We start from the raw sequence: 24762 nt of genomic DNA on the forward strand, positions 1-24762 counted from the left end.
CTTCTGAACACTGAATCTTATTGCAGTGAGTTAATATTTCAGATTGGAGCATTTTCCCCTTTATTTACGCTACCTCAGATACAAAATAAAAAGATGCATGCCAGATCGAGATAATGATGTTAATCAGCTGACCATATTATCCGTACCGAATGGTACAATTGAAAGCATGTCAATAACTAATGGTATTTAATGTTGAAAAACATCAAGGTGTTTTATAGAACTAGTTAAATAAATAGACAGCAGTAAATGATGTAAAAGCAAATAAATGATAATGGACAAGTAGAGGGATCAAGGAATATTGTGTTTGGACTGACTGCCAAAGGGACATTGCAGAAAATAATATTTGAACATAATAGCAGCATGGTATGGCAGCAGAATTTGGCCATTTGGTACATCAAGTCTACTCCACCATTCAATCATTCCTCATTCTCCTGCCTTCCCTCTGTAACATTTGACACCCCGTCAAACCAAGAACACATTAACCTCCTCTATAAATATATCCAATGACTTGGCCTCCACAGCCATCTGTGGCAATAAATGTCAACAGATTTACCACCCTCTGGCTAAAGAAATTCATCCTCATCTCTGTTCTAAATGGACATCATTCTATTCTGAGGCTGCACCCTCGGGTCCTAGACTCCTCCACTACAGGAAACATTCTCTTCTCATCCACTATATCTAGGCCTTTCAATATTTAATAGGTTTCAGAGGTTACCCCTCATTTTTCTAAACTCCAGTGAGTTACAGGCCCTGAGCCATAAAATGCCCCTCATATGTTAAACTTTCCATTACCAGAATAATTTCCATGAAACTCCTCTGTACCTTCTCCAATGTGCTGGCAGCACATCTTTTCGTAAATAAGGGGCCCAAAACTGCTCACAACATTCCAAGTGAAATCTGACCAATGCCTCATAAAGTCTCAGCATTACATCCTTGCTTTTATATTCTAGTCCACTCAAAATGCATGCTAACATTGCATTTACCTTCTTTACCACCAACTCAACCTGCAAGTTAACCTTTAAGTACTCCTGCACAATGACTCCCAAGTCCCTTTGCACCTTGGATTTTTGAATTTTCTCCATTTAGAAAATAGACTACGCCTTTATTCCTTCTGCCAGCATGCATGACATGCACATTCCTACACAATATTCTATCTACTACTCCTTTGCCCATTCTCCTAATCCAGGGGTCCACAACCTTTTTTGCACTGCGGACCGGCCGACCCATGGGGCGGGGGGGGGCGGGGTGTAGGGTTGCCGACGGACAAGAGTAGCAGTCAAATAAGTTGTGTTTACCCCGAGAAAGACTACAATGACCATGAAGCCTTGCGCGGGCACCACTGCGCATGCGTGTACGTGCCGATTATTCTTCTACAAATCGTTGTTGGCGGTTCTGTTCGGGGGGGGGGGTGTTAATCACGACCGGAATATAGGTGTACACTCAATTTCGTTTCTAAAAGGCTTCATCTAACGAATTTAATATTAAACACAGCACATATTTTCCTCACGTGAATATAGTGATAAGTCAATTATCAGGGGAGGGCAGGGGAGCTTGAAGTAAGTATTGAATGAACTTCCAGTAGAAGTGGTCGAGGCAGGTTCGATATTATCATTTAAAGAAAAATTGGATAGGTATATGGACAGGAAAGGAATGAAGGGTTATGGGCTGAGTGCAGGTCGGTGGGACTAGGTGAGAGTAGCGTTTGGCACGGACGAGAAGGGTAGAGATGGCCCGTTTCCATGATGTAATTGTTATATGGTTATGTAAGTCACTTATAAGTCAATAACATCATAACATTTTAAGTAACGTTTGGATATTAAACACACAGCACATATTTTCCCCGTATGAACATATAAAATCATTGCAACACACCAATATTGCTGAATCAGTGGGAGCCCTGGGCTTGTTTCCCTGCAACAAGATGGTGCATCGAGGGGTGATGAGAGACAGCGATACTCGATGAGGGTTCCTTATGTCCAGTCTATTTTGCAATTTAGTTTTCATTGCATTCATTGCAGAGATATGTTGGAAATGGAAGCAACGTTTTCACTGCTTTCATGGCTATCTCAGGATATTGAGCCTTGACTTTGATCCAGAATGCCGGCAGAGATGTTATGTCAAACATACTTTTCAGCGCATCATCATTTGCAAACTCAAGGAGTTGATCTCCTTCCCGCGCTGACATGGATGGCACGCAGGTAATGACCGCGCGTACGTTCAAGCTCAACAGTGGGCATGACAGGGAACGAGGAAAGGTGCAGCTGATTCGTATCGCCAAATCATATCGTTTCCTCGCGGCCCGGTAGTACATGCTTTGCAGCCCGGTGGTTGGGGACGACTGTCCTAATCTATCTAATCTTTTTGCAGACTCCCTGCTTCCTTACTTGCCTCCACAATCTCTTTAGCCATCTTTCAGAAGCCCATATTCACTTCTGCCTCCTGACCCTCTCAAATTTCTGGCATACTGCCAATGTCTTCTACGTAAAGTCTGATGCAAAATACTCAAGTTCATCTGCCATCTCTTTGTCTCCCTATTGCTACCTCTTTGCATCATTTTCCAGCATTATCCAGCATACAATGGAAACCTGCTTGTTTATCCTACAAATTTACTGAAAATGGCAACCTCAGCTTTTGGTTTTACATGAATCATCATGTATTTTTTTTCTCCTCCCTTCTAACCACCTCACCATCCTCCCCAACCATAGGGTCAGATCCTCATAACAAATCCCAAATATTTAGGTACATTTCCACAGAGCAGCTTGATTGTTTAGTCAAGACATTCTTTCCATTTGGTCTTGTGATATCATCCAATTCTCACATAGGGAGTTGAAAGCAGATATTTGTTCTTGAGTCAATGAAAATTGCTCTTGTAATACAAACCCCATTTCCAGAAAAGTTGGGATATTTTCCAAAAATACAATAAAAACAAAAATCTGTAAAGCCACGCTGTTGTAGCCCGTGCAGAATGTGGTCTGGCATTGTCCTGCTGAAATAAGCATGGACGTCGCCTTGATGGCAACGTGTCTCTCTAAAATCCTAATATACACCTCAGAGTCCTTCACATACATGCAACTCACCCATGCCGTGGGCACTGATGCACCCCCATACCATCACAGATGCTGGCTTTTGTGCCATTTGCTGATAACAATCTGGATGGTCGTTTTCATCTTTGGCACGGAGAACTCGACGCCTATTTTTTCCTAAAACTAGCTGAAATGTGGAGTCATCTGACCACAGCACACGGTTCCACAGTCTGTTGGTCCACCTGAGATGAGCTCAGGCCTGGAGAACTCACCGGTGTTTCTGCATAGAGTTGATGTATGGCTTCCTCCTTGCGTAATACAGTTTCAAGTTGCATTTCTGGATGCAGCAACGGACTGTGTTGAGTGACGATGGTTTTCCGAAGTACTCCCGAGCCCAGGTGGCTATAATTGTCACAGCAGCATGATGGTTTCTTAGGCAGTGCCGCCTGAGGGCTCGAAGATCACGCACATTCAACAGTGGTTTCCGACCTTGCCCTTTACGCACTATGTCTCTGAATTCTCTGAATCTTTTCACAATATTATGTACTGTAGATGTTGAAAGACCTAAATTCTCTGCAATCTTGCGTTGAGAAATGTTCCTTTTGAACTGACTAACAATTCTGTCACGAATTTTGGCACAAAGGGGTGAGCCACGACCCATCCTTGCTTGCAAAGACTGAGCCTTTGATGGACGCTACTTTTATACCCAGACATGATACCTCACCTGCTACCAATTAGCCTGCTTAACGTGGAGTCTTCCAAACCGGTGTTACTTGAATATTCTGTGCACTTTTCAATCTTATTTTAACTCTGTCCCAACTTTTGTTGAGTGTGTTGCAGCCATCAAATTCTAAGTTTGTGTATGTTTACAAAATACAATTGGTCGGTAAAACTATTGAAAATCTTTTCTTTGTACTTTTGTCAGTTAAGTAAGGTTCACTTGAATTAACATATCGTAGACACAGAGTGCGTGTGCTTGACTGGCCTGCTGCCAGTCCAGATCTATCTCCTATTGAAAATATATGGCGCATCACAAAGAGGAGAATCAGACAACGGAGACCACGGACTGTTGAGCAGCTGAAGTCTTGTATCAAGCAAGAATGGACAAAATTTCCAATTGCAAATCTACTACAATTAGTATCCTCAGTTCCAAAATGATTAAAAAGTGTTATTAAAAGGAAAGGTGATGTAACACAATGGTAAACATGCCTCTGTCCCAACTTTTGTTGAGTGTGTTGCAGCCATCAAATTCTAAATTTGTGTATGTTTACAAAATACAATTAAGTTGGTCAGTAAAGCTATTGAAAATCTTTTCTTTGTACTTTTGTCAGTTAAATAAAGATTCACGTGAATTAACATAGCACAGATTTTTGTTTTTATTGCATTTTAGAAAATATCCCAACTTTTCTGGAAATTGGGTTTGTACATTAACTGAATGAAAGATCGTTTCCCACTCACCCACACGCACACACCTTCTCCCACAAAATAGAATCAGTCCTGGTTTTTCTACTTTTTTTTAGATCTTACCTGTCTCCACCTCTGTCTGTCTCTGAACTCCACCCCTCCCCCTCCCCACCTGACTCAATCTGCCAGGCATCCTTCATCCCTCCTCAATCTACCTATCATCATCCTCTGGCTCCACTACCCATCTTATTGATGTATTCCATCGTCTGCATACATTTTCTCCTAAGGTGAACCAATCTTGAAGTACCATACAGTGCAGAAAGACACTTCAGCTCATCACATCCATGCCAACCCTTTTCTTTATGCATGTTAATTTCATATGTTACGTTAGGACTGTATCCTTCTGCCATGCTTATTAATAATCTAAGTGCCTTTTAAATGTAGAAATTGTATCTGATTCCACCACTTCTGGTTTCAGATTCAGTTATATGCCATTGAAATGAGCACTCCTCATTCTCACCTTAAATCTCTGCTCTCCTGCTTTTGCTCCCTCTGCTATAGAAAATAGATTTGATTATCTAACCTATTCTATGCCCCTCATAACCTTTCATATTTCTACTAGGTTACCTCTCAATCTCTGCCACTCCAGTAACATAAGTCTAGCCTATCCAATTTCCTTACATTGCTTAAGTCCTCCAGTCCAGGGCACCATCTCCTTTGCACTCTGTCCAGCACAATCACATTCTTCCTGCAGTCTGCCACATCAGAAATCTAAGTGGGGCCTAACCAGTTTTATCAATCCTGTCTTTACAACTGTAAATATTTGCAAACACAATAAGGATGACAGGAGAAATATTTTGAAATGTGTAATTTGACTGTTGCAAACAAATCTGATACCTGTAATTCTAAAATACTGAATTAAAATATGGGGAAATGGTTAGCTTAGTTACACATATTTGATGCTTCAGAGGTCACGTTTAAAGGAACACGAGAAAAAATTGTAAGAGATCTCCTGACACTTCAGCTGGAATTCAGTTCTACAAATGGGAAATTCCTCCCGTATTACCCCACTCCTTCAATTCCTCCATTCCAAAATTTTGCACTTGGGCAAGGATTCAGAAAATATACCATAAGAAAACTCTTGTCATCAACTTACATATCTGAACCAACAGCCTCAATCTCATTTTCACTAGTCTTCGTCTTTGTTTGTTGAAATGCACCTCAGTACCAGTTCAGATCAGCTAGTTTACACAGACCGGGAATAAAACTTTGATGTTTATGACTCACTTGATGTACCAGCTGAGCAACTAACAGTCTGTCCTAATGGTCCAATTGAGACATTGAATAGTGTGCACTAACCTTGCCATGACCCTTCTCCACTTTCCGGAAACATTTGTTCAAGGAAAGATTATGCCTTACAGAGTTCTTCCAGCCAGTGGGTGCATTGGTAAAATATGGAAAACGCTCCAATATCCAATTGTAGATATCCTTGACTGGCAGACATTTTCTGGCTGAATGATCAATCGCCATAAATATAAGGCAGCTAAATGAATACGGAGGTTTGGAGTTCAATCCACGCTTGTCATTATTCAGCGAATCAGAAAGTGGCAAAGGTGAAGTGTCTTCTTCAATGACATCACGTGTAGGACTAACACTACGTAGCATCTCACTGCCAAGGCTGAAGTTTTTCAATAGGTTTTTATTCTCATGAAGCCAGTTCAGATTAGTAAGTTCCTCATCATCTGTCATTTCCTTCTCTCCAAAAATCACCCCTGGCTTCGTACCAGCTGTTACCTCTGAAAGAACTTCTATGGAACAATTTGAATTCAAGACGCAAGGCTCCCCTGTGCCTGAGATCTCTGCTTTCTTCATTGGAGACATGCTGCTAATTGGACCCATTTAACTTTCACATCTGTAAGGCAAAGAAAAATGAATATAGTCAAAGATACTGCCAGTTGTTCTCATGTAGAAGCAGGACATAAAGAAACCTTTGACAACACCAATGTAAAAGTGGAACAACTGGGCCTGTTGTGGTAGCCATAACTTCTCCCAGGGTAAATTTTCCATATTAAACTGTTTAGATTGGACAATATATCCATCCTTGCCTTAAGGAGGAATTGTGTTTGTAGAAAACCATTACTACTATTTTCCCTAATGAACAAGGGTTAGTTACCAAACTTAATCTTCCAAGTCACCTGTGAGTGTCTATGCGAGGGAGGACACTCACAACTCAGGAGTGTGTTTTCACTCAAACTCAAGCCACACAAATACAAAGTAAGAAAATCTCTGAAACTGTATTTCATTGGATATCAATAGATTTGAGGAAAGATATTGGCAAAAATTTAAATACTCAACTTTAAAACCTGTGAATGGTGTAGTGAACTGCATTCTCCTTATGTTAAACAAATCACAATTTGTATTCACTCCTTTAATTAGAAAAATGCCTCACATCACTTCACTGGATACACCATTGTGCAACCCAATGCGTGACACATATTCTATCATGCTTTAAAGAACAGTAAATCTCATCTGATGTCTCCCTGTGTCCTCACTAATTATTTTCTCAATCAGGTTTGCATTAGTGGTAATAGCATTCAGTGTCCTCATCCAATTGGGTTTTGCAGATTGAATTTTGCAGAAAATAGTGTAAAGAGGCAACATAATGGCAAGAATAAAAGATTGGCTGGCTAATAGAAAATGAGAGGCTAAAAGCTTCTTTTTCTTGTTGGCACACAGATTGATGCTGGGGTCTAACCCTTTTACAATATATATATATAAATGAAAGGATTGAATGTGTGGCTGCTGAATTTTCTAAGTGACTGTGGCTAAGCACCATCTATAAACTGTTGTTGATAGAACCTCAGGTGGCGATGAGGAATATAGGGATGAGATGGAACAGTTGGTTGAATAGTGTCATATCAACAAGCTCTCACTCAGCATCAGCAAAGCAAATTGTGGACTTCAAGAAGGGGAAGTCAGGAGAACACACATCACACATATTGCTTTCCACATAAATTAAAAACATATCTAAATTATGAGAGATTGCTGAACTTTTTAATACAGGAATCTAGTTGTCAGTGCACATTCACAAAAGCTGCTTATACACATACTGCATGCAATGAAGTTAACACAATATTATTTAGTTTGAATAGAATGGAATATTAGAGAGATTATACATCAGTTATATAGGGCACTGATAGGACCACATCTGGAGTACCATGTGGTCTTTTCTTACAGGGAATGATGTAGGATTGTGGGAAGCCAATCAGAGAAGGCTTATTAGACTGTTACCTAGAAAAGGTGGGTTGCCATTGGGAGGAACGCTTGAGTAAGTTATGCTAGAGTTTTGAAGAACAGAAAGTGACTTCAATGAACATGCAAGCTCTTGGGATGCCTTAATAGGGAGAATGCAAAGAAGAGGTTTCCTTTTGTGGGATTAAATATAGCAAAACTTTAATGGTGTCCATTTAAATCACAGTGATAGTGAATATTTTTTTCTCATGAGTAGTGAGTCTTGAGAACTCTCTTCCTTAAAAGATGTTGAAGGTAGAATCTTTGAACATTTTAATGGAAAAATGAACAGATTCTTGTTAAGTTACAGGGTGAAAGGTTACCAGGAATGGGTAGGAATACACAGATGAGCAATGAGTTTATTAGTTGGCAGAGCATGCTCAAGGGTCTACTTCTGCCTCTAATTTCTGTTCACACCTCTGCCAGTTCCTGAAACCCTGTACCATTATGCCCACCAGAGAATGTCCCAATCTCCTTTTCAGAACTGTATAAACACAATCCATCTGTTTTTATTTTAAGTATACACAAATTTTGCAGAAGAAATAAGAGCCAAAAAAATCTTTAAAGATGCTGAGAATCTGGAGGCAAACTGGAAACAGTTCGCATATCAGGCAGTGTATATTAAGAGGAACGTAGTTAATATTCCAGATTAAAGTTCAAAGTACAAAATATATATATAAAACCATATACAACCCTGAGATTAATTTTCTTGCAGGCATACCCAATAAGTCCAATAACAATAGTAGAATTAATGAAAGACTGTACCAACTGGTCCTACAACCAGTGTGCAAAAGACAATAAACTGTGCAAATACAAACAGAAATAACAATAAATAATAAATATCTAGAACATGAGATGAAGAGTCCTTGAAAGTGAGTCCATAGGTTGTGGGAATATTTCAGTGATGGGGCAAGTGAAGTTACCCTCTTTGGTTCAAGAGCCTGATTGCAGCAGTGAGAAGAGAGCACGTCTGGGGTGGTAGGGTCCTGAATGATGGATGCTGCTTTCCTGTGACAACACTCTGTGTAGATGTGCTCAAAGGGGAAAGGTTGGGGGGGGGGGTCTTTACCCATGATGGAACTTGGGCTTGTGTTATAAATCAAAATAATGAACAAGGCATAGTCAACCTCAGTGTCTGAATTTCAGAAGTAATTAATAGTATAAAGGTACCCTGCACATTCAGATGTCAGGCAGAGCATAGTGTAAATGTACAGTTTTCTTCTCACAACCTCACTATTGTGTTTTTGTTCAAGACACAGATTTAAAATGAGGGGTATGAAAATTACAACTGGGATTCTCCACTGTATGGTGCTGGAACCACTCATTAGTCTAATTTATGTCAAAAATAATAATACCAAAGGGGCCAGATTTGTGCATAATGATAAAATCAGTAGGGTCAGTGGAAACAAGAGATTTGACTCAGAAATTCTGGAGTAAATAGGACAGAATAAGTACACAAGTCCAACAGTGTCAGATAAAATTACTCCATAGGTACTTGTTAGGAAAAAAAGCTTATTCTAAGATCCAATGAGTCCATGGAGTCTTGGTGGTTCAAAGGTACAGAGCACAAAATAAGTACTAGTCGCAGGGAGTAGACCCAAACTCAAGAGAACTCAAGGAGTGAGGAAAATATAGTTATCAGTCTGATATCAATATCAATACTTTGATTTCTGAGAACAAGTATTTTTCAGCCTGAGGAAAACACGTGTCTGTGAAGTGATTTCATGGAAATGTGTGCAATAGTTAAGTGAATGAAATATTTCATTCTGGAATATTAATAATGAAAATCAGAAAAGAGAATGAACCCTTTAAGTAGATAAATTTAATGGGAACCAAAAAAAACTGCAGATGCTCGATTTCTAATATAAATACAGAATTTAGAACCGACTTTACACAACCTACAAGAGGACCACAAACTTGCTGTTGGTTTTGGAGGCTTGCATGCCTCAATGACTCAGAGAGCTCTGTTGGCTGGAGTCAGGGCTTTATGCTTTGGCTCTAGGTAGGGTCACCCATGCCAAACAGGTCAAAGAGTAGAGGCCAGACTAAGAGTGGTCCACCAGTCCTCCAGGTTCAGGGTACAACACAGGACAAACAACCCTGCTTGGTCAAAGAAAATTGTTACGAAAACAGCAATGAAGAATTCTTCTACACCTGAGTGCAGTGATATTCCTGTACCTCAACCGGAACTTACATGGCTGACAGTAGTGAAAACAGAAAGGAAGCTACTGACACAATGAAGGAAGCTCTGAAAACCACCACAGATGGAGGACCTTTGTTGCTGTCCTAAACACCAGTGGCATAATGGGCAGTAGTTAACAACACAAAAATAATCAGTATACAGAGCAGATAAAAACTTTAAAATGATGAAAGGTTATCTCAGAGATGGGGGAAGTTTAGAATCTCACTGGAATTCAGAACCAACACCTTCCTCACCAGTATCTTGCAGTTCACATAGCAACTGAGAGGACTCCATACAATTCCCAGGAAGAGGTACAGTTGACGTTTTGGGCCAAGCCCTTTTGTCAGGACTAACTGAAAGAAGAGCTAGTAAGAGATTTGAAAGTGGGAGGGGAGGGGGAGATCCGAAATGATAGGAGAAGACAGGAAGGGGAGGGATAGAGCCAAGAGCTGGACAGTTGATTGGCAAAAGGGATATGAGAGGATCATGGCACAGGAGGTCTGGGGAGAAAGAAAAGGGGGTGGGGGGAAAAGCCCAGAGGATGGGCAAGGGGTATAGTGAGAGGGACACAGGGAGAAAAAGAAAAAGAATGTGTACATGAATAAATAACAGGTGGGGGAGGTGGGGCATTAGCGGAAGTTTGAGAAGTCAATGTTCATGCCATTAGGTTGGAGGCTACCTAGACGGAATATAAGGTGTTGTTCCTCCAACCTGAGTGTGGCTTCCTCTTTACAGTAGAGGAGGCCGTGGATAGACATATCAGAATGGGAATGGGACGTGGAATTAAAATGTGTGGCCACTGGGAGATCCTGCTTACTCTGCTCCCCCTTTTCTTTCTCCCTGGGCCTCCTGTCCCATGATCCTCTCATATCCCTTTTGCCAATCAACTGTCCAGCTCTTGGCTCCATCCCTCCCCCTCCTGTCTTCTTCTATCATTCCGGATCTCCCCCACCCCCTCCCACTTTCAAATCTCTTACTGGCTCTTCTTTCAGTTAGTCCTGACGAAGGGCCTCGGCGCGAAACGTCGACTGTACCTCTTCCTAGAGATGCTGCCTGGCCTGCTGCATTCACCAGCAACTTTTATGTGTGTTGCTTGAAATTCCAGCACCTGCAGATTTCTTCGTGTGTTCATGGTTCCATGCAATTCCTGCTGAGTTGACAATCCTGGAGACTCAGTACGCACAGACGATTCCAGTTACTTGGGATACATCAGGACCAGTACACATTGGCCCATTTAGCCAAAGTAGTTAAAATTGAAATAGTTAAAAAAGTATAAAAAAGATGAACTACTGTTTAACTGAGTAACAAATTATGTATTTAAATGAAATACAGAACAAATTAGAAATACTACAACTAAAACTGTGTCGTTCCTATTAGTTATTGATGAAGAAATTCATTCAGCATATGCTACATTTTTCTTTTGAGTCCGGTGTTCTGTGGAATTCATTGCTACAGACAGCTGTGAAGGCCAAGTCATTGGGTATATTTAAAGTCAAGTCGCTTTTTATTGTCATTTCGACCATAAACTGCTGGTACAGTACACAGTAAAAACAAAACAACATTCCTCCAGGACCATGATGCTACATGAAACAATACAAAACTACACTAGACTACAGACCTGCACAGGACTACATGAAGTGCACAAAACAGTGCAGAGCAGTACAATAATTAATAAATGAATAATAAACAAGACAATAGGTACAGTAGCAGACAATTTCAATATAATAATTAATGATGTAGGTGTCAGTCTAGACTATGGGTATTGAGGAGTCTGATGGCTTGGGGGAAGAAACTGTTGCACAGTCTGGTTGTCAGAGCCCGAATGCTTTGGTACCTATTGCAAGAAGGCAGGAGGGAGAACAGTTTGTATGAGGGGTGCGTGGGATCCTTCACAATGCTGTTAACTTTGCAGGTGCAGCATGGTGTAAAAACCTGTAATGGCGGGAAGAGAGACCTCGATGATCTTCTCAGCTGACCTCACTATCCGCTGCAGTCTTGCGATCTGAGATGGTGCAATTCCCAAACCAGGCAGTGATGCAGCTGCTCAGGATGTTCTCAATACAACCTCTGTAGAATGTGGTGAGGATGGGGGGTGGCAGATGGACTTTCCTCAGTCTTCGCAGAAAGCAGACACTGCTGGGCTGTCTTGGCTATGGAGCTGCTGTTAAGGGACTAGGTGAGATTCTCCGCCAGGTGAACACCAAGAAATTTGGTGCTTTTAACGATCTCAACGGAGGAGCCCTCAATGTTCAGTGGAGAGTGGTCATTCCGTGCTCTCCTGAAGTCAACAACCATCTCTTTTGTTTTGTTCACATTCAAAGACAGGTTGTTGGCTCTGCACCAGTCCGTTAGACAAAAGACAACAGACAATAGACAATAGGTGCAGGAGTAGGCCAGTTGGCCCTTCGAGCCAGCACCACCATTCACTGTGATCATGGCTGATCATCCACAATCAGTATCCAGTTCCTGCCTTATCCCCATAACCTTTGATTCCGCTATCTTTAAGAGCTCTATCCATCTCTTTCTTGAAAGCATCCAGAGTTGTGGCCTCCACTGCCTTCTGGGGCAAAGCATTCCACAAATAGCCACTGCACCTCATCTCTGTATACTGACTCATCGTTCTTGCTGATGAGACCCACCACGGTCGTGTCATCGGCGAACTTGATGATGTGGTTCAGCTGTGTATTGCTGCACAGTCAGCGTCAGCAGAGTGAACAGTAGTGGACTGAGCACACAGCCCTGGGGGGGCCCCCCATGCTCAGTGTGATGGTGTTGGAGATGCTACTCCCAATCCGAACTGACTGAGGTCTCTCAGTCAGGAAGTCTAGGATCCAGTTGCAAAGGGAGGTGTTCAGGTCCAGCAGTTTCAGCTTTCCAATCAAAGTGGCATTTAATAGTTTCTTGATTAGTCAGAGGATCACAGGTTACAATGAAAAGGTAGGAGAATGGGGATGAGGGATAATAAATCAGCCTTGATGGTGTGGCGGAGCAGATTCAATGGGCCAAGTAGCCTAATGTGGCTCCTATGTCTTATGGTCTTAAGTGAAAAAATTAGTACAGACAATAGACTGCCTTCGTACAATGCTTTTGATGATTTCATCCTCCAAATCTTCATTTTCATTGTAACATTCAAGGTGATTGTCAATACTTTCAAATTCTTCATAGTCCCTAACATTGAAGTGGTGAAATCATATCATTTTCACTCCCAGCCATTTCTGGCATCTCCAGAATGTTTGAACTCTCAGTGAGCAAAATAGTTCTGAATTGTCTTACTGCTCATTTCTTGCCAACTATCAGTGATTTTAAAAAATACTGCTTTTTGAACACAAACACATGCAATTAATGATATTTAGAAACTATTTCCTCTAAGCACAGTGTAGGGTGTTACAGCCACATAAATGCAGGTGCCCGATGCTAGTTAGAAACTGTTCAGCAACAGTCACCTGCCCCAATTAAGTGGCATAGTGTCCCAAATAAACAAAGGGAATCCTGCCTATTTTCTCAATTAGTTTTTATTCTTTAAAAGTCATCCCATATAATTGGCTCCCTCAATAAATTGATGGCCCAATTAATCAGAATCCACTATACATGTTAAAACATGGTGACAAAAGTAGATAGTCATTGCTCGTTCATTTATTGTAAACTGTAACCATTATTAACATAATCTTAATAGAAATAAAAATTGAAAGATAAAAAAGAAAATTTAAATATTTAGGTATCCAGGCATCTTAGGGTCTGGGTTTTGTCAAGACTGACAAAAATATAGATATGCAAGGAAAATATAGTGCGTTGTGCCCATTTATTTTTTCTTAATAATTAACGAGTTGAAGGTTTCAGTCTCCTTGTGAGGTTTTAATATCATTTACAGTGCTCCAGAATTCTTAAATTCATTAATCTCTTACCCATTTATCCTGTACGTATAAATGCACATTGAAATTTTCCAGAAATAGTGAATAATTCAGTGTACAGACTGGATTCAGTTTATATTTAATCCAGTCAGCTCACCATCGTGAATAAAATTAACTTAATTCAACTGTTCATTAAGCACCAGACACCAACGGCAATTTAAACTGGGGAAAGGGAAAAAAAACAAAGAACTACCTTATTTAAATAGTAGTCTTATTTAGAGCCAAAAGCTCCCATCACTTAAGTTAAATGCATACTTGACACCAATTCAAAAATATGTTCTTAAACCATAGAGTAAATAGTGTAACTTTCTTTCGTTTTCTATTAAACTGATAACTGAGCAGTTGAAAAATATTCAATCTTTTATATGATGCACAACTGAACAACATATTTAATCAAGACAACACCATATGTAAAAGCATCTTATTTACTGCTCTGTCCTTTACCCAAGAGCTTTTCCATTAAAGACATCAACCATGCTGTTGAGTGGCTATTTAGTTAAATACCTAATTAGCAACACAATGCTCACCTGCTTCTGCAATTCAACAGCCAATCATTAAGTTATGCCCCACCCATTTCATTTCAAATAAGAACATACAAAAACAAATCCAAAACCCAAACATCCTTGTTTTTCTACACCTTCATCACTTTACATACATGGAACTTGATTTTGATGTCTATCTATTACACTGTTCTAACATTTATTCTTATTCTCCCACTGTTTTTCATTTCCTTTATTTGCGTGTGTTCTCCTCTAGTATGATTTGAGTCCCTGTAGTGCCCACTGGTTGCAAAAGGCGTGGAGCATAACATCAGCATACACAACCTCCAGGGGAAAGCCAGACACAAATGTGGAAAAGGTGGAGCCATTTGAGATGGATGATAACAATTTGCATTTATGGACTGAAATATTCTAAAACACTTCTGTTACAGCTGTTTAGAACCCTGGTCAGACTCCACTTGGAGTATTGTGCTCAGTTCTGGTCACCTCACTACAGGAAGAAGGTGGACAGTATAGAAAGGGTGCAGAGGAGATTTACAAGGAAGTTGCCTGGATTGGGGAGCAAGCCTTATAAGAATAGGTTGAGTGAACTTTGCCTTTTCTCCTTGGAGCGACAGAGGATGAGAGGTGACCTGATAGAGGTGCATAATGATGAGAGACATTGATTGTGTGGAAAGTCAGAGGCTTTTTCTCCAGGGCTGAAATGGCTAATACATGAGAGGGTACAGTTTCAAAGGCGCTTAGAAGGAGGTACAGAGGGGATGTCAGTGGTAAATTGTTGTTATTGTTGTTGGGTTTTTGTTTTCACGCAGAGTGGTGAGTGCGTGGAATGGGCTGCCAGCGACTGTGGCGGAGGAGGATACAATAGGGTCTTTAAGCGACTCCTGGATAGGCACATGGAGCTTAGAAAAATAGAGGGCTATGGGTAACCCTAGGTAATTCTAAAGTACATGTTTGGCACAGCATTGTGGGCCGAAGAGCCTGTATTGTGCTGTAGGTTTTCTATGTTTCTACTTCACAGAAAAGGTGGAATGCAGACAGACAATGAGGTACAAGGCCATGATGAGGTCGACTGTAAGGTCCGGAGTCCATTTGATAATCTTATGAATTACGAGCTATTTTCAGTTAAGATTCTAGATAAGATTTTTAGATGTTATAGGAATCATGGGATATGGAGGAAAGCCTAGCAGGGATCATATACAGTAACTGATCTTCCACCTCTTCTAGATTTTCCTGCACCATCTCCATATGCCATGATTCCTATATCTAAAAATCTTATATAGAAATGAATAGACCAAGCTTAAAAGGCCAGATGGATTACTCCTATTCAATACTCCTCCCCACTGATTTTTATATATAAAAAAATTATATCTATCTCTATACATACACACCTTTCCCTTTGTCTCCTTAATTTCAGAAAATTGAATTTCCATCTCAACACCCCTTTCATAGAACATAAAACACTCTTGCACAGTACAGGCCCTTTGATCCACTATGTGCCAACCTTTTAACCTACTCTAAGATCAATCTAACCCATCCCTCCTAGATTACCCCTACATTTTTTCTAACATCCATATCCTACCTAGTAGTTTTGTAAATGCCCCTAATGTGTCTGCCTCTACCACAACCCCTGGCCACTCTGTGTAAAGAACCTACTTCCAACATCCTCCAAATACTTGCCTCTAATCACCTTAAAATTATGCCCCTTTGTATTAGCCATTTCTGCCCCAGGAAAAAGTCTCTGGCTATCCACTCTATTTATGCCTCTTATCATCTTGTACACCTCTATCATATTTCCCTTGCTCCAAAGAGAAAAGTCCTAGCTTGCCCAACCTATCTTCATAAAACATACCCTTTAGTCCAGGCAACATCCTGGTAAATCCCCATTGCACCCAGACTAAAGCTTCCACATCCTCCCTTTAACGAAGATATCAGAACTGAACACAATATTCCCTGTAGTGTAACCAGAGTTTTAGAGACATTACCTCGAAGTTCTTGACCTCAATTCCCTTCCTAAAGAAGGCCAACACAGCACATGCCCTAACAACCCTATCAACTCGCGCAGGTACTTTCAGGATCTATGGATGTGGAGCCAAGATCTCTCTTCTCCACACTGCCAAGAATCCTGCCATTAACCCTGTATTCTGCCTTCAAATTCAACCTTTCAAAATGGATTATTTCACACTTTTCTGGGTTGAATATCTGCCACTTCTCTGCACAGCTATGCATCCTGTCAATGTCCCGTTACAACCTACAACAACCCCTATCCACAACTCCAACCTTCATGTTATCTACAAACTTACTAACCCACAGATACCTGTAGAACACCACTGGTCACCAACATCCAGACAGAATAATCTCCATCAACTACCACCCTACCATCCTCTGCCTTCTATGGGTAAGCTAAATCTCTATCCAAATCTGTTTCCTCCTTGGATTTTGCTTCATTATTCATATGAACTCTTTCCATATAAACTCTCAAATTTATAACTGCAGCTATGGCATCCCATTTTCAAGATCATAGATAGAGCCATGTTGATTTTTTTTTCATTATTATACTCACTGATATTGACCCCTCCATCCAATTTCAAATCAATTTCTTTCAGCACATTTTAATACTTGCTGGTTATGCCTTCAGTTGGACCTTCATCTTACACTTTCATCCAAATGGGAGACACTTAAGCATGCCTGGTCCATTATCAATTTAACCATTCGTTATCAAATTCGTTACTTTCCCACGACAAAAATAACCTGTTGTTCCAACACCAACCTGGAGTTTAAATGCTTCATCTGTTTGTTCCTCTCCACTTACAATTTTCCCTGTAGATCCGTCTGTCTAGCTACTTCCCTTCCTGTTTGTACTATGGTCACAAGTTGTATCAACATCCTTTCTATTGTTATTTCGTTGTGCCAACCCCATGAAAACAAGTGCCCTCCCTGGATCCACTCTGCCTGAGCACCAATTCTTGTCCCCTCTTAGTTTCCATCCTGTTCTTCTATATGGCACTTACATGCTCCCCAATTCTCCCACTCCCAAAAAAGTACTGACTACCCCACTGATGCCAAATCAGCTGACATTGTATCAGCATTCCTCTCCTTTAGTATTGCCCATCTTAATTACCAGCTCTGGTTCCAAATTCCCATTTCTGCTCCATCCATGGGCAGATTGTCACCTTCCAAATCTGCTCAAAAACTTAGTCACAAATTTCTTTTTAAATCTCGCCAATTAGGGCTTTATCTCTGTCATTGAAATAATCCGAAACAAGGCCATAATTCAAGAATTCCTTATGTCCATATGTAAATGGAAAATTAGCTGTCCTGTAGTAAAACAGTAAATGCCATACCTCATCCCATTCTTGATTTTCCCCAAAAGAGAAGGAGCCAGTGGTTGTTTCTGCAGCCACTGTGATAGAATCAGAGAAGGTTTTCCAATTTTCCCCGGAGTCTTTCAGCTTACATTTACCTATGACCTCTCACTTAAATGGCCATGACATTTTGGGGTAGAATGGTGTGCTGCTAAAATGGTAGTGCTGATGATCCTTCCCTAGAAATCAGCCAGAGTTGGGAGAAAGACAGCAAAATTGACTAACGAGTGTAGGAATTGACGGAAAAGAGCCTCTGGTCCTTCCGTTTATCACATATTTTGTATCTTGACATGAATGAGGGAAAAAGAAAAGCTGCTAGCAATTCCATAATGCTAATAAGCTATTTTTTAAATTTTTTGGTTCTTAGCCATTTCCTTTACTTTGCTTCAGTTTTGGTTTGGGTTAGTCTGGCCCAAAAGCTGGAAATAATCTCAGGATCTGTGTTCCCTGGTTGCTCAACTAGGCCCCAGATTCCTGGATTCATTTCAAGATTTGTGATCCCAAGAGTTAGCTGGGCAGTCTGTGGGAATAATTCCTTCAATTATTGCTCACTGTGGTGCAAGATAGACTCCAAACATTCCCAGTCTTGTGGTCCATATCCCTATGACTAATCAATCACATTTTGCACTAGATATCAAACTTACTAAAATCAACTCTCGTCTTAACATGAAGAACTGTTTAAAAAAACCTCAAAAGATCTATAATATTAAAGTCTAAAAAAGTGCAATCTGTTTTACATTACAGAATGCACAGTGGAAGATGTCCTTCTATTCTCTGAAAGAACAGGCATTATTTAAGCACCATCCATAATGCTTAAATAACACGTCAAAAATGGTCATAGAAGGAAGGTATGAAAGACTTTTTGCACAGGAGATACTCAATTTAAAACAGATCACTTTTTGAATAAGGCAAATAATAAAGCAGCTGTATTCTATAATTCAATAAAAAATTATATTTGGCTTCTTAATTGAAAGATGAACTCTTGACGTCACTATCCAGCTTGTTATATGAACTTGCACTATATTGTCGGCTTGTACTATACTTTCTCTGCCTGCTACACTTTTTCTGCATTCTATTATCGATTTATCTCGAACTACCTCAGCACACTGTGTAATAATTTGAACAGTTTGCAAGATGACCTTTTCACAGTACCTCAGTACCTATGTCAACAATAAACAAATTCCAATTATTATGAACATAAAATACACTTTTTACCTGTCTGCTTAATAGTAGTTGAAAAAGTGGGGAACTTAATTGTAAACATTTTCTATTAATAGTATGAACCACAAAAACACAAAATCCACAAACCCTACAAAATTCCCATTGGACAAGTATCAATCAATTGCAACCTCAGGTGCTGTGTAGAGTTTTCACACTTTCCCTCTGACTGCGCAAGTTTCCTCTGGGTTCTCCCACTTCCATCTGCGTTCCAAACAGGTGCATACTGTAGTTCCATGCCATCAAAGAATATGATTAGATGGGCCTTGCCCTCAACATCTAAAACACAATGGTCCCAAACCAATTTGACTAAAATGGTGCTGCTAAGTGGTGCCTCTTTACGTGCAGCTGCAATGGGAATCATCAAAAATTTGGAACTACTATAGCTGAAATCCAGTCACAGCCATGGGTACTTCAGTAAACAGACTACTTAAGTTTTTTTTAATAGTACACTCATTGTAATTTGTAGTACTTTAATTATTCTGCTGGGTGCAAAATAATAAATCCATGACACCCGCCAGTGATATTAAACCCAATTCTGATTTTGATTCCAATAGAACCACATTGCTGTCCAACAATAAAAATTCACCATTAGATCCTGAAAAGGTGGGAAAACACCTCATATTTGCAAGTTGAAATTCACTATTGCCTTCAAAGTATTAGCACAGATATTATCCATTGAGTAAAAGATCAAAACCTCAGACCAGGCACTAAGGTTATGGTCCATTAGGTAGAAGTAATCCCTGCATTTCTGTGTTCCTTTGGGATATGAACCAACCTACAGTAAGCATCTCAAGGCACTGAAAAGATATCACCAATGTCATCTCTACCAAATCCTCCAAATTCACAGTTAGAACAAAAAAATCAACCATTGTGCCCTTTCATCCGCCAACAGACAACTTGCTTTTTTTCTGTCTGTAATGGAACTGATTCAAAGGAGTAAACAAATTCTCTAAAGCATTTCACAACCTCAGCTGTTGTAATATCACTTCATAGCCAAGAAATACTGCTAAAACAGTCATTATGATACATGGGAAAAGCAGCAGCCATTTTGAACACAGCAAGATTAATAGTTGTTTTTTTTGCCTTGCTGGTTGATATCACAGTATTGGTCAGAATATTAAAACCATTCCTCTCACTGAAAAGTGTCATGGGATGTTTTACATGCACCTGTGAGGAATATTGAGAAATCTGTTTTTCCTGATGAAACAGAACTGCACTGTAATTTCACACATCTCTGAAGTGGGTCAGCAGTCCACAGCTATCCAATTTAGTGACCAACAAGCCACTGGGTATCACAAATCTCAATCTTGCTGCTACTATTCACCATGCGCACTTTGCCTTTAAGGAGAAATTGGTTAAACGTACATATTATTATAAAGAACTTTATTAGCGATATGGGGAATCTAACAATGAACTAGCATACACCACTGACCACAGAGCAGACAGCAATGGTGACAACAGCTGCAAGGTTGGTACAGTGGCAGAGCAGCAAAACAGCTGTCGAAAACAGCATTCCTCTGAAACTCACCTAAGAAAAGTATATTCTAATTGATTCAATATAACTTAACTTGATCAATGTCAGCACAAGGTAGTCATTTCAATCCGGAACCTATAATGTAAATAAGAAAAAAAATCAGACATTCTGAGGTTTTATATATAAAGAAAAGTCTACAATGTCTTCCTGTCTACAATGTAACATTGGAATAGTTATAAATGCTCTCTGTTCTAAAGTAATTACCCCTCTTGCCTGGTTGCCTTCAAGTACCTTGCACGAAAATATAGACAATGAGTAAATATTAGCCAGGACTACCTGACTAAGGAACTTAACAGCTATACCTAATTACCTATCTGTTGTTTCCTGGAGCCTCTCAATAGTGATTATTATTGTGAATGTAATGTTTTTCCTCCCCGGTTAGGGGCCAATTGTGACCAAAATTGCAACCTAAACAGTACTTGGTAGAGCAATAAAACCTGGAACTCTTCTGACTGTATTGCTTTTTTGACATGGTGTTTAAAAAAAACACGTAGCATGTGGGAAGTTGTTCTCAGACTATTGAATGTCTTGCATCAAGAAATTTGGTTACATCCTCTAAAAATGTGCAAGAAATGTGCCAAGATATTGTTTAGAAGAGGACTTCAGTGAGAGATTGGAAATGTTGGGCAAAGGAGGCCAAGGTATGATTTAATAGAAATAAGAAAGATCATTCAATAGATAGATAGGGTAGATAGTCAAGCTCCTTCTCCCCCAGAGTAGAGGTATCAGTTTAATGTGACAGGAAGGAGTTTTAAGAAGGAGTTGAGGGTCTTTTCTTCAAAAAAAAACGCAAAAGTGGTCAATGACCATCTCGAATGCACTGCCACAGGAGATAGTGGAATTAGATACAAGTATTATGCTTAAGAAGCATTTAGACAAATCATTAAATGATAAAGCAGTTGGGGTCTAGTGCAGTTGGGGGGGGGGGAAATAAATGTTAAGCATAAGCATGGTGAGCCAAATGGTGTTCTTTTTGTGTTGAATGACACTAAATTAACTTCATGCAGATTCATTATAGTATTTCTTACTCATACAAATTGTAAAGCCCAGAAAACACAGAACTACCATACCATCCCTCCCATTGAATATCAGGGATTATATGACATCTCTTGCAACAGGATTTGGGAATCAGCATATTGTCACATTTGCCCCTGTCTCAAGGCTCAGGAACATGTATCATATTTACTGACTTAGCATAGTGCTTTACATGTGTTACAATGTACTTGTACAGACTGCTGAGGGGCATCCAACTGGACTCTCTGACCAAAGAGTCATTCCAAATGATTGGATCTACACTCATTCTATTTCTGGTGTTCCCATAACCAATGGTCTCACATTAAGGACTCTATCTTGTTATTCCACGCTCTTGTTATTTATTGCTATTTATATTTGCATAGTTTGTTGCCATTAATCCTGTTTACAATTACTGTTCTATAGATTTGCTTAGTATACCTGCAAGAAAAAGAATTTAAGGACTGAATATAGTGACGCATTTGTACTCTGATAATAAATTTTACTTTGAAATGCCTGCAAATACTTAGATCTAGCATGGCACTGATGCACTTTTAGAACCAACTGTGTACTACCATTAACTACCATAAAATCTTACATCGACTAATTAGGGGCACTAGAAATAAAAACAGGAAATACTACAAACCATCAGCAGTTCAACCAGTGTCAGGGAAGAAAGAAAGTGAACAATTGACTGAAAATGCTAATTATATTTGTTTCATATGTTTTTGACTTGTTAGGCATAACATCAGTTACTGTTTATATTTCAGATTCCCAGCACCTATCATAAACATTATTTGAAAGACAATGAAGGCCAGTCATTGCTCAAGGACCTAATTTATTGTAATTGGGAGTAATATTAATGTGTGGAAAAATCCTAACGATCATAACACTGACTTTAGTATGTAAACTTTGTGTTGTCAATCATGTGTATATGCAATTTTACTAATAATTTTATTAAATTGATGGCAGGGTGATAACAGTTTTAATATTCGGGACAGCACTGTGACTCCGCTAGTAAAATCGCTGCCTCACAGCGCTCAGAGACCCGGGTTCAGACCTGACCTCGGGTGTTGTCTGTGTGGAGTTTGCATGTTCTCCATGTAACTGCATGGGTTTCCTCCAGGTGCTCTCCTTTCTTCCCACATCCCAAAGACGTGCAGGTTGGTAGATAATGAAAAACAAAACAAAAAAAAAATCTGTAGGTGCTGGAAATCTAAAATAAAAACAGAAAATCTTGTAAATATTGGAAATTGATGGGGACATATGGAGAATAAAATGGGATTAATGTAAATGAGTAATTGACAGTGAGGACATGGTGAGCTGTGCGCCTCTTTTTGTTCCGTTTCTCATTTATGATTCGGTGCATTCTGACAAGAACGTTTCACAGATTTACTAAGTACTAAAGAAAAAGTGTTCAAAACAATCTCCGCAAAGGAATTGATAACACACACGGTAGTAGTTTGGCCAAGCTGTTTGTGATTGGGCACAATAGATTTTGGATGGCGAGATACACGGAAATGACGAAGATCCAGCCTAGGGTATTTTTAGGGGAGAAAAAGAGGGCCATCTCAGAGAGACCGGGCGGTGGCGCTTCCTGTCTCCTCGATCCGACCACGTGGACCTGTCAGTTTTCAGCGCTCTCTCAACAAGCTGCAACATCTCATTCAGGAAACTGACACGATCGAGAACTCAGTTGTTGGCTTATCATTCTCGGCAAGGCCTACAATTCTGGGCCCCCGTTATTGAACAAACTCAATTTTAAAAATGGTGAAATCTACTTTTTTTTTCTTTCCAACTAATGAAAACGCTTGCCCTACCAAATTAAATCATAAAACAACACTTTCACTGTCCTAAAATATATACACAAAATGATTTCTGATTGAAAGTTGAACCTTCAGAAACCCTAAAGTAGAAAATGCTACGTGCTTCTAAACGCAACGAATTTTTGCACGCTTACGACGTTCTCATATAAACAAAAATATTAAAGTTTGTATCATTTTTCTTTTTAAAAAAGCCCTGCTACGTTATAAATAACTTTACACGCAAATATTTCCCAAATTTAAAAAAAACACGAAAGCAATGTAAAATGGGGACTGGTGAAAGCAGTCAAAAATCCACCCACTACACACGTTTCACATAAAAATAAGAAAGATTTTCGATGTGAATACAAAGTGCAAGCTCAGCCCGGCGACGTGAAACGTGGTGTGAACGCAAGCGCCCCGGTCGCAAAACTTACGTTCCATGATTCCCGGGAATCGAACGAAAGAAAAAGAAACCACTCGAAGCACGAGGGAACCCCGGTGACTGACACGGCTCTCATTATATTCACAGGCTAACTGCTCTTCCATTCGCTCGTGAGAGACCTAAAACCACATTCTGGGGGGAAAAAAAATAAATATACTCACGATCTTCCGGCATGTAACACTGCAGCCCAGGGAACTGCTGCTTGTATTTCGAGTAATTTATTTATATTTGTTTTCCGAGTGTTCCGCTAACAGCTGCCTCTCATCCGAACCAAAAAGCGAGAGAAACTCCAAAGAACGCCACGAAATCCCCTGGCGTTGCCATGGTAACGTGCCGCCGCCTGGAACCCCTCCCCTGACAGCGGCAGATGGCCCCGCACCCGTCGCTTTGTGCGCCTGTACTGTATCCCAATAAGGCAGTTCCTCCTTCGCAGACGTGGGGCGTGCGGGATGCAGGCATGCGATTCTGCATTGACCAATAAATAATAACAATTTCAAGATCAATTATCTTTTATTTTTTCTCTATGTAAAAAGGGACTGGTGGAAATGGGGTAATGTAATCTGCCGAAATGCAGTTGGCAGGATAGGCCAACCAATGATAACGTCGCCTCGGGGTTCCTCCGCGTCATTTTGGCGGTAAAGCGTTAAGGTTTTTTTGTGTGGAAATGATGATGACGAATCGGTTATTCAGAAACTGTAATGCGCTTAAGGGCTTTTAAAGAGACTTGTGTAGTTTCGGATAGGGTGGCATATTCAATTTTACATTTCACGACAGGGATCGAGTGTAATGGGAGTTCCTATCGATTAATATCACTTAAAATCTATCAGGGTGTATTTTCATGCATCTCAACGATTAAGGCACACGGGAAGATTGCACCCTGGGGATATTGCCATGTGAGTACGTGTTTATGGAGACAGCGAGTACCATTATAGCGAAGTTAACTGGTCTTGCTAATATAGACATAATAAATCTCCGAGTCATTTTGGAGGGGTAGGGAACCAGCTTCTGTTAACATGCCAATGATTAATATTTGAAAGTGCGAAAGAGCAGAGTTGGAGGACCTGTGAAGCAACAAA

General features: G+C 40.0%; 1 protein-coding gene and 1 long non-coding RNA gene across 9 annotated transcripts in view; one reads left to right on the forward strand and one right to left on the reverse strand.

Moving 5' to 3' along the window:
- The window catches only part of foxn2a (forkhead box N2a), a 65825-nt gene extending 41787 nt beyond the window's left edge, over positions 1-24038 (reverse strand). The window contains exons 1-4 of one of the 5 annotated variants that reach the window (XM_063055629.1): positions 23848-24038; positions 22505-22655; positions 20423-20503; positions 5787-6339 (exon numbers count right to left, since the gene is read on the reverse strand). In XM_063055629.1, the coding sequence (XP_062911699.1) occupies positions 5787-6326 (540 nt within the window). In that variant the 5' untranslated portion in view covers positions 6327-6339; positions 20423-20503; positions 22505-22655; positions 23848-24038. The remainder of the gene's footprint in view (positions 1-5786; positions 6340-20422; positions 20504-22504; positions 22656-23847) is intronic. The other 4 variants (XM_063055628.1, XM_063055631.1, XM_063055630.1 and 1 more) reach the window with 4 other exon arrangements.
- Positions 24039-24155: 117 nt separating this feature from the next.
- LOC134350437 (uncharacterized) overlaps positions 24156-24762 on the forward strand; it is a 59559-nt gene continuing 58952 nt past the window's right edge. For 3 of the 4 annotated variants that reach the window (XR_010018884.1, XR_010018886.1, XR_010018885.1), the window contains exon 1: positions 24330-24579. This is a non-coding gene — a long non-coding RNA (uncharacterized LOC134350437). The other variant, XR_010018887.1, reaches the window with a different exon arrangement.

Source organism: Mobula hypostoma, chromosome 8 (genome assembly GCF_963921235.1).
Source record: "Mobula hypostoma chromosome 8, sMobHyp1.1, whole genome shotgun sequence".
Taxonomy (NCBI): Eukaryota; Metazoa; Chordata; class Chondrichthyes; order Myliobatiformes; family Myliobatidae; genus Mobula; species Mobula hypostoma.